Source organism: Procambarus clarkii, chromosome 44 (assembly GCF_040958095.1).
Source record: "Procambarus clarkii isolate CNS0578487 chromosome 44, FALCON_Pclarkii_2.0, whole genome shotgun sequence".
Lineage (NCBI taxonomy): Eukaryota > Metazoa > Arthropoda > Malacostraca > Decapoda > Cambaridae > Procambarus > Procambarus clarkii.
Window position 1 is genome coordinate 22,618,378 of NC_091193.1, and position 10,141 is coordinate 22,628,518.

General features: G+C 37.6%; 1 protein-coding gene across 1 annotated transcript; it reads left to right on the plus strand.

Annotated features, from left to right (window-relative positions):
• The first annotated feature begins 2,004 nt into the window (after positions 1-2,004).
• LOC123745166 (WAG22 antigen) lies at positions 2,005-3,011 on the plus strand. The gene has a single exon (XM_045725475.2). The coding sequence runs from the start codon at positions 2,020-2,022 to the stop codon at positions 2,788-2,790; it is 771 nt and encodes a 256-aa protein (XP_045581431.2). The 5' UTR covers positions 2,005-2,019; the 3' UTR covers positions 2,791-3,011.
• The last annotated feature ends 7,130 nt before the right edge of the window (positions 3,012-10,141 follow it).

Genomic DNA, 10,141 nt, shown 5'->3' on the forward strand with positions numbered 1-10,141 from the left:
AAAGATTAAGATAATTTAATAGCTAAGGTTTAGCAGGCACAGCTAAATTATATAACTATGTTTATTCCTCTTCAAAATAATATTAAAGTTTCAAGATCAAGACGCACACACACACACACATATATATATATATATATATATATATATATATATATATATATATATATATATATATATATATATATATATATATATATATATATATATATATATATATATATATATATATATAATCTTTTAACATGCAAACAATTGAAACTGCACTCTCAACACCCCAAGAAAATTCGCTGCTCCTGACCAGCTGGCGTCCGTCCATTCCAGGGAGGGCCGCTGAAGGTGGATGGCAATTAAATTAATGCATGATGAAGTTAGTGGCAGCGGCGCCCGTCGGAGCACCTCCCACCCCTACCTAAACACAACCGTCCCCCCATCATTCTACCAACCCACCTCACCCCCTTCCACCCCCTCAGTCCCTAAAACAACTACCTCCCCCAGCCTCCAAACATGCGCGCACAAGCTCTGCACACCTGTGACACTAACCGACCTCATTCTTCTATCACGACTATTTTGTACACAGTACACAACTTTCCAGATATAATAATTATTTACGAAGAAATGTGAGTGAAGTACGCAAATTGTTAAGGCTGTTCTTAGTAAAACAAAACAAACCGAGTTAATTAATACATTCAAAATGGTAAAATTGTGAACTTTAAAAAAAACATCTGAAGGTCAACATGTGAGAAACAGAGAAAGTACACGACGGCAGAAGAACAGGGAGCAAGGGAAGGGGAATAATGACACATTTGTTCCGTGTGTGTGTGTCAAGTGAGATTACTGAAGTGAGAGGACCAGGAGGGAAGGGGCAACAACCATCAATGAAGGACACATGTAAGTCTTTTGAGGTCAATTGAAGCAGTATATAAGGATGGAAGGACCAGCCAGACATCACACTCCACCATGAAGCTCTTGGTGAGTTCTACCTCCCTCCCTCTCTCCTTGTGTGGCTTGAAGAACAACTAGTGATAACCTCCAGAGACCCGGACACTTACTCGGGACGGAGAAAAGTGTTCCTGCAGTGTACTCGTCTTAGTCCCTCGACGGGGAAAAGAAGTGTTCTCTTAACAAGAAATTTAAATAAGAAATAAGGTTTGGTTCTTGGATTTGTTCCGAGAACCAAGACACAAGAGATAGTCTGTGATAAGAGTATTGTTGCTCAATACGAGATTTGGTGCCATGTGTCAATAAATGTATCCAGATATAACAAACTGTTTAAGGCTTGTGTTAACTCTGGTAACGAGAGTGGGTGGTGGTGATGCGGGCCGCGGCCGTGCCCAGGGGCGCCTCTGGCAGTGGTATTGTCCAGAGGAGTCACGACAGGGGCTTGCGAGCTGTATGACCCAAAGAAACAATGAAAGAACTCTGACAAGCTGAGAGGTCGGCGCCACGTCTAAAACGATCCCTGGCTACGATATCTTTTATTTTATATTTATTATAAATGGTTTTAAATTATTTTATATGGTATAAATGGATTTTCGAATACTTTCATATTTATTATTCATGAATTTGTGTTTTTGAGAAACATGTTCACACTTCAAGTTCTTTTTAACATTACTATATTATAATAATAATTGCTGTAAGTATCACTTAAGTTTATGAATGCCAGAACGTCACTTTTCCTGTGCAGCTATCTGTAGCACGTTGTGCTAATAACCATTTATTTGAAAGTTGTCTGAACTATAGGCGAAACTGATGGATAGGCTGCATTATTATTATTATTATTATTATTATTATTATTATTATTATTATTATCGTTATTAAATGTTGACCTTATATATTATATGTTGTTAACCTTAAAAGATTTTTTTTAAATTACTTATGAAAAAACATATATAGCTTTAATTATTCAACACTGTCTCCTGTAAAATATTGTTCTAAAGCTTTCCAAGAAAGAGATTCAGTTTAGTTATACATAACCAACGCTAATTAAAATGTTGCCCTTGAGGTGAGAATACCTCAGACATGCTGGTGTTGTTGCAGGTACTGTCGTGCATGTTTGCAGCGGCCGCGGCCGGATTGCTCCAGGGCTACACTCTACCGGCGCCCCATGGCCACTCATCTGCTGGTCTCGGAACATTTGGAGGCGGAGCAGGATCCTTTGGAGGTGGTGCCCCCACCTCCTCCTTTGGAGGAGGTGGAGGATTTGGAAGCGGTGTAGGATCATTTGGTGGTTCACAGTTCTCTGGTCATTCTAGCTCTGTGGTCAGCTGTGGCCAAGGACAGGTCCGGCATGTGGACGGCAGCTGTGTAACTCCTCAGGTCACCCGAAACCTGTTCCTGTACAAAGTCCCTTCAGCAACCCCGATCATTGGTCCAAGACCAAACGTTCCTCCGCCAAGGGTTGAGGACAACATTTTATTCATCCAATACCCAGAGGAACTTCTGAGCCAAGAACCGATTGTGGTTCCTCCTCCACAACAGAGGAACGTGGTGTACGTCCTCAACAAGCGGCCTCATCATGACCATAAGGTTATTCACGCACCAGGACCTGAACAGCCAGCTCCCGAGGTGTACTTCGTCAACTATGCTGAGGGCGAGAACCCGTCTTTACCCAGCGGTGGGGACCTCCAGTCGGCCCTCAACACCGCCTCTGAGGGCGGCGGTGAGCTCATCGGCAGCAGTGGTATTGACGGTATTAGTGGTACTGGAGGCATCACCAGCAGCATTGGTGGTGTCGGTGGCAGCGTCGGTGGAGATATAAGTGTCCCATCTGGTGTGTATGGTTTGCCGTAAGGAGACACGTCTTCAAACATGTGTCAACCGTCGGACCTGGTACTGCTTCACTAAGGCGATAGCAGTTCTTTGTTTCGCTTGGGTTACATATCATGGTGTTAACGCGTTCATATTTATTCTTTGTTGTAAAGGAAGTTACTTGTAATATTATTTTCCATTTAAGATTACCCAAAACACATGTATTTAAATCTGACTAAAACAATAAACTATGGAAGTATTAATCTGTATATAATTTTCTTCTCCAAAAATAGGACAACAATAATAATGACAACAATGGACAAGAATAACAGTAACATCGGCAATAATACGCGATGAGATTACTAGCTAATCATACAGAAAAGTAATATTTATTAACAGTATTACTAACGGTTCTAAAAGGAATTAACATATCAGAGCTGGCTACAAATGCCAGTAACACGTCCCTCGGTAAATTAAGATGTCATATATTACTGTTCAATTGCTTCTAAAATAACAAATTAAAAACATCGCTACGTTCGCATTGATCACCACTGATGGATTTATTTACAAAAAATAATCAAAATCGAATTTATTACTCAATAAATCCTACCCATCTTCATGTGAAGATAATTGCCTAACAACAATATTTCATGAATACAAAATACGATATATATATATATATATATATATATATATATATATATATATATATATATATATATATATATATATGTCGTACCTAGTAGCCAGAACTCACTTTTTGGCCTACTATTCAAGGCCCGATTTGCCTAATAAGCCAAGTTTTCATGAATTAATTGTTTTTCGACTACCTAACCTACCTAACCTAACCTAACCTAACTTTTTCGGCTACCTAACCAAACCTAACCTATAAAGATAGGTTAGGTTAGGTTAGGTAGGGTTGGTTAGGTTCGGTCATATATCTACGTTAATTTTAACTCCAATAAAAAAAATTGACCTCATACATAATGAAATGGGTAGCTTTATCATTTCATAAGAAAAAAATTAGAAAAAATATATTAATTCAGGAAAACTTGGCTTATTAGGCAAATCGGGCCTTGAATAGTAGGCCAAAAAGTGAGTTCTGGCTACTAGGTACGACACATATATATATATATATATATATATATATATATATATATATATATATATATATATATATATATATATATGATCTCGATAAGCCTAAAAGTAATGAGAATATAGAAACAGTATCATTTATTCAAATTTGTTATAGTAGAGACGTCCAAAGGAATGCTTAGTTACGGCAAAATACGTAAGTTTACAATGGTTGCTAAACTTAGCAGATTGAAGTTCCTACGACTCCTCAAGCCTGTCATCCATCAGTAATGTTACTACGACTCTTCAAGCCTGTCATTCATCAGTAATGTTACTACGACTCCTCAAGCCTGTCATTCATCAGTAATGATACTACGACTCCTCAAGCCTGTCATTCATCAGTAATGAATGGCGTGGTATAAGAAGACAATATTAAAAAATGCAAGAAAATTAAGAATACAATATTTATGCTACTTTTTGATTTTTTACATTTTTTGTGTGTGGATAGGCAGGCAGGAGGGTTACTCAGTATACACAATATTGAAGTTCTTGCGAGGCAAGAACAAGTATAACATTTGAGGTTTACGGCTCATGCTCTGTGATAATATGGAAAATTGGTTTACTGAGAATTATGCAATATATATATATACATATATATATATATATATATATATATATATATATATATATATATATATATATATATATATATATAATGTAATGTTTTTCCCTTGTAAATTGATGTGCATATGATATTTATATTGTAAATTATTTATTAAAGAAAAAACATATATACAGGAACCTCACAGTACCACACCAGATACTAGTGCGAAAGCTGGAGATGCAGGCAGGAGTGAAAGGGAAGGTGCTCCATTGGATAAAGGAGTACCTAAGTAACAGAAGACAACGAGCAACTGTGAGGGGTGAGGCCTCAGATTGGCGAGGCGTCAGCAGTGGAGTCCTGCAGGGTTCAGTCCTTGGACCTATACTATTTCCCATAAATGTAAATGATCGAGATCTTTTGGTAGATCATTTACATATCTGCCATTTACATTTACACAAGATCATTTATACAACACCAGATGATATATCTGGTAGATCTATCAATGAGAGAATCTACCAGATAATCTCAGTGTTTCCTGATGATGCAAAAATTATGAGGAGGATTAAGACGGAGGCGGATAGTAGGAGGTTACAAGATGACCTAGACAGACTGAATGAATGGTCCAACAAATAGCTACTAAAGTTCAACCCGAGTAAATGTAAGGTAATAAAACTGGACAGTGGAAACAGGAGGCCAGACACAGGATACAGAATGGGAGATGAAATCCTTCATTAAACGGACAGAGAGAAAGATCTAGGAGTTGATATCACACCCAACCTGTCTCCTGAAGCCCACATCAAAATAATAACATCTGCGGCGTATGCAAGGCTGGCTAACATCAGAACTGCCTTCAGGAACCTGTGCAAGGAATCATTCAGATCCTTGTATACCACATATGTAAGACCAATCCTGGAGTATGCGGCCCCAGCATGGAGCCCGTACCTTGTCAAGCACAAGACGAAGCTGGAAAAAGTTCAGAGGTATGCCACTAGGCTAGTCCCAGAACTAAGAGGCATGAGTTACGCATACAGGCTGCGTGAAATGCAACTCACGACACTGGAAGACAGAAGAGTAAGGGGAGACAGGATCATTACCTATAAAATTCTCATAGGAATTGACAGAGTAGAGAAATTTAAACATTTTAACACGGGTGGAACGCGAACAAGGGGAGAGGTGGAAACTGAGTACCCAAATGAGCCACAGGGACGTTAGGAAGAACTTTTTCAGTGTCAGAGTAGTTAACAGGTGGAATGCATTAGGCAGCGATGTGGTGAAGGCTGACTCCATACACAGTTTCAAATATAGATATGACAGAGCCCAGTAGGCTCAGGCATCTGTACACCAGTTGACTGACAGTTGTGAGGCGGGACCAAAGAACCAGAGCTCAACCCCCGCAAGCACAACTAGGTGAATCACATACATATGTGTGTATTATTTGGCCTTGATTATTTGTCTGTAGAACAAATTATGGAATGTTTGATGTACTGATGTTCATGTTTTATACCTATTAAATATCATCGCTAGGCTTCGGCTTTGGCCGACCAGATTTTTTTTATACTACACAAGTCCTTAACAGCAAGTTGGGAGTCAATGCCACAGTCCTGACAGATAACTACAGGTGACTGTGATGACCTCTAAGCTTCACACAGTAAACCTGTCCTCTCAAATAATACATCGAATTTTGGAGCTAAAATGTCCAACGGACAAAATAAGGATACCTGTGAAAAGTAGCAGCTCTCAAACACCACTTTTTCTGTGTGGGTCTGTTAAGTGGGGTTTAGGTCGGTTTAGTAGCTCTTATTTTGTCCGTTGTGGCAACTCAAGAGGACCACACACAGCCAGTTTGTATGCTTGACACTCTACAAACACGATTTAACACTAACATGAATGTGATCATAAATTTTTCAGATCATCGGATTCGTGTACCCAGGCGAGGTGGGCACTCCGGCCCGGGACTCAGAAATAATTCTGATGCTTGTTGGCGAGTGGAACCCTCTACTTGTCTCGTTTCGCTGCCAGATAAATAATAATAGCCTAGCACTGATATTCCAAATGATAAATTATATATTTACTTTATTTTGTTTTATTTTCAAAATTTTATTTTTAAATATTTAAAAAATAGAATAAAATAAAACCTTATTTAAAAAAATTCAAGACCATTATTCGTTTATACAAAAACAAGAGAGTAAAAATAGCCTACACTGATTTTTACAAGTTATACATTTTATGTATTACACTAAACAACGTTGTTCAATATGACATGATTATGAATAAATGATAACAATGAAATCAATAGTTATTATTTCAATTCCAACAATTGAAATTGAAATATGTTTGCTGAGGGATAAATATACACAAATGGATGAGGTAACTCAAGCTATTCTCACCCCGCACACAGCCTGTTCATATACATTTACACACCCGAAACAATCAACATGTTACTGAACATTCTGATTGATAAACATATACATATATTTTTGTACACATGCATTATTATACCAAATGTACACACAAATACTTTTATTACTAAGTCCATAGACATAAGCAGCAATAAAGAGGCTACACTAGTCACGAAAAGGTTACAATCTTGGTGCAAAATTCTTATATCTCTCCAGAGTATCTTCACTTTCCATTGTGACACATCCAGGCTATTTGTTCATAAACAGTCCTAATCTCAGTACAGGTATTTCTATATACATTAATCAGCGGGCGCTCAAGAACATAATGGGCGAGGATGTGAGACCTTAACCTACCACACAGCTTACATTTGGTTTCATTATCATTAACACCTGTTCCATATCCCCAGTAATATTTGTTCCTGAGTCTGAGTCGCATGTGTAGTCACTCCAAGAATTTTTTATTTTGCTGTAAGTGAAATCGGTGTTTTAACTCACATACATGCAGTGATGAAGAGCTTAACTTCTCTCATATATTATACCTCTCCTCACATGTTAATATATACCTTATAAAAGATAGGAGACAATATCTACCGAAAACTAGAAGATACAGATGTTTATGAAGCTTCTATTTAAGCCGTAAATTGCATAACATAATTCTTACAATTAGAGGTGACATATTTTGGCAAAGAATGTAAAATATATATATATATATATATATATATATATATATATATATATATATATATATATATATATATATATATATATATATATATATATATATATATATATATATATATATGTGTGTGTATATCACGAAAATAAACACGTGATTAAGAATGTGACAATGCCAGACCACGGAGGAAAATGAAACAGGAATTTCCTTAAGTACTTTCGTATATTAAATACATCTTCAGAAGGAATGAAGATGTTAAATACATCTTCATTCCTTCTGAAGATGTATTTAATATACGAAAGTACTTAAGGAAATTCCTGTTTCATTTTCCTCCGTGGTCTGACATTGTCATATATATATATATATATATATATATATATATATATATATATATATATATATATATATATATATATATATATATATATATAAATTAAATTCGAAAGATGAGACACGTAGATTAAACATAACAGAAAATTATATAAATGTGCATAGGCTATGAGTTTTACATTGTCTGAAGATTCTGGGGCAACCTTCATCAAATACTGAGAGGTGCTCCCAATTTATCGGTGTTTATAAACTTAGTTTTCTTTAGTCCTAGTTTATAATTAGTGACAAATTATACTTTCTGGTAAGTCAGTGAGTTATTGTGGTGACCTTAATAACCCTCCAGCGGTGATAGTCCGTAAATTCAACCATTCAAAAACCAACTCACGTTGAACACAGCTCATGGAACGGATCTCAATTGAAAAGGATTTAAATTATTTGTCACTTATCAAAAATGAATAACAAGTGACTTTGTTTCATGGCTCGTCAGCTCACAAATGCTATGCTATTAGAAGACATACCTTGGGGCAACAAGTCATAATCCGGTCTCCTGAGTTATACGAGACGCGTTCCATTTCACAGTAACTGAAGAACTACAAATTCAGCATCTATAAATGCACTTCATTGCAGAAAATGGCACAATAGCGTGACTGAAACAAATGACACAACCCCCCCCCCCACACACACACACACATATGAAGTGAAAGTGACGACGTTTCTGTCCGTCCAGGACTCCTTATTAAGTACTGACGTAACTTACATATTTACACTGCATTATTATCGCATTTCATTTATCTGTGAACGCGAAACTGACTCGTTCGCACGAAATGTTTTAATAAAACTACCACCTCGTTAGTATTGTTTTTAACAATACGAATTCACAAGGAATGTCGATTGAGTTCAATGACCTCGGATACCAGCACCTGGCCTAGGGGCCTACATTTTGATCTCAATAGCATCAACAGAATGAAATAGCTTGTAGAGTTTCTACTTACTACAAGGCTTCTACTTACACACAGAAAGAGGCAACGGAGACAGGTAAGTTATCTCAGAGGTATATAGCTGACTGGACGATGAGGACCGCACCAGACTCAGTCGTCCAGACCACACTGGCGGACGAACTGCAAGCTTAAACCCCGCGCACACTAAACTACCCGTGATCCCTACCCCCGGCCTCCTCCTGCTTAACCCCTCCACGTACGAATTAATCAATAACCAGCAAGTCATCAGCCATGCCACAGACGTCTTGCCTGGGATTCCTAAGCCTTTGGAATACTCCTTGTTCAATGTTCATGTTAAGTCTAACGCCGTTGAAGAAGTTCCAAAGAAAAAATAATTGTCACTAGTTGGGTGAAGACGGTTGATAACATCAAAGACGCATTGTATCTTCTTACAAGATTCCTATCCTATCCTAACTTAATCTACTTTTTGGACATATCAAGCCAAGCTTCCAATCGAATTTGACTGCCTAGACAAATATACAACAGTTTCCTTGATCACTCACTTTGTTAGCCAAGTTGGGAGAGCATTCGATGAATTGGTGAGGAGACTATTATTAATAGACTAGACTCATGGGGAAGTGCATGACCCAGCATCACCTAGAACATCAGTGAATAGGAGGTTCTCACAGCTCCAGCTCCACACGAAAGCCTATAAATTATCCTATTATGGAAAGGAATGCCGGAGCTATGCGCAGGGATGCCGTAGGTGTTCCCTGTTCCGGGGAACTTTCTTTTAGTTGTCCCTTGCTCAGTGGCCCTGTGACTTGTTTCACTTATTCACAAGGATAAAAGCGTATTTGCGGCATGGTTTGAACTGCGCTACTTCTGAGGGATGGAGTGGCAAGCACAAATAAGTTAATGACATCATCAATACGAGCATTGTCAATATGGTAGCATGGCCGTGCTGTGAAGCACAAAGAAGCTGTATGTATCTATAATATATGTACAGGGGATTGGGTTATCAAAACTGTATTGTTCCAACAAGATCGGATATTTTTTGTCCTTTAAGGCTAAACTCTAGATGGATTTTGCAAGAACACTAATGTTATGCACTCTCACAAACTCAATGTAACTTCTTGTATAACTAACTAACTAAATAAATAAATAAATACAATAAAATAAATAAATGCCTGAGTCACAAAGGTGGCCCCTAACATATGGTAATGAACTGATTAATAAATCGATTTAAATATTAAGCAATTAAATAGGAGCCAGTGGCAAAACTCAGGTAGCCACGCTCGTTAAATCCTGATATAAGTACAGCACCGGGAAAAGTTAGTCTGGGCAACGATTTGCATAATTTGGAACG